The sequence below is a fragment of the Sinocyclocheilus rhinocerous genome, unplaced genomic scaffold (genome assembly GCF_001515625.1).
Source record: "Sinocyclocheilus rhinocerous isolate Xijiao unplaced genomic scaffold, SAMN03320098_v1.1 C36121550, whole genome shotgun sequence".
Classification (NCBI taxonomy): domain Eukaryota; kingdom Metazoa; phylum Chordata; class Actinopteri; order Cypriniformes; family Cyprinidae; genus Sinocyclocheilus; species Sinocyclocheilus rhinocerous.
Genome location: NW_015773625.1, coordinates 1 through 837, shown reverse-complemented (window position 1 = coordinate 837; position 837 = coordinate 1). Strand labels below are relative to the sequence as shown.

The 837-nt window shown below is 43.7% G+C and overlaps 1 protein-coding gene across 1 annotated transcript; it reads right to left on the bottom strand.

Annotated features, from left to right (window-relative positions):
- Nucleotides 1-36: 36 nt before the first annotated feature.
- Nucleotides 37-827, bottom strand: LOC107735529 (cat eye syndrome critical region protein 5 homolog; the record flags this gene model as incomplete). The annotated part of the gene is made up of 4 exons (XM_016547183.1): nt 37-229; nt 335-509; nt 591-624; nt 735-827. Coding segments are annotated over 4 exons (495 nt in total), but the record flags the coding sequence as incomplete, so codon positions are not given.
- Nucleotides 828-837: the final 10 nt, after the last annotated feature.

Below are 837 nucleotides of genomic sequence, written 5' to 3'. Positions count from 1 at the left end.
TTGACCATTCAGTCTTCAAAACATCAAATCATTGACTCACCCAATGGCGTAAAGTCTCTGGACCGGTCGGGTCCAGCCCAGTTTCTCGGCCTGTTTTCTAATGAGCAGTTCGGCGTAGTTGTAAGTCACAACACTGGGCTTCCCGATCAGAGCCTCGTACTTCAGCTCACAGCCTGTTATCTTCTTATAGATGCTCTCCAGACACACAAGAAACATGCCGTGTCCAAATCTAATGACAAACAAACATCATTCCTTGTTATTTTGTCATTTAATGCTAGATTTAACCACCATTTAGCCATTAGATTTAAAAAAAATATATCTTCCTGACACTGACCGAGGGTTTTTGGCTTCGGCCATCCACAGCAGATCCATGTTGCAGGCCAGCACGGGGATATGTGGGTAATGCAATGTTGTCACGGGGTTTCCTGGCCTCCCATTGGTCAAGAGCACATCAGTGATCAGCTGTAAGTTGGTCTCCCACCTGATAGGCTCGCCGAACAGGACGACAGCTGTAAAGTGACAGCAATTACAGATAAGAACGATACACCGATTTCCAGAACAAAAAGTGAAAGCAGTGGAATGAAACTTACCATCTATTGGTGGCAAATCCTTAGATATGGGAATCTGGGGAAGTACATTATATAGTCAGTGCTTAATGGTGAAGATTAGGAATCTGTTCAAATAGTAGGCTAATAGTGACACTTACATATTCAAATATCATTGTTTCTACTCACCATGTCTTTGGGTCTGCGATTGTGATCCACTACATCCAGGAGAGGATTCGCCTCCCTTAGCATGTCAATGGTCACAACGTTCTTGAAACCTACACTGGAGTTT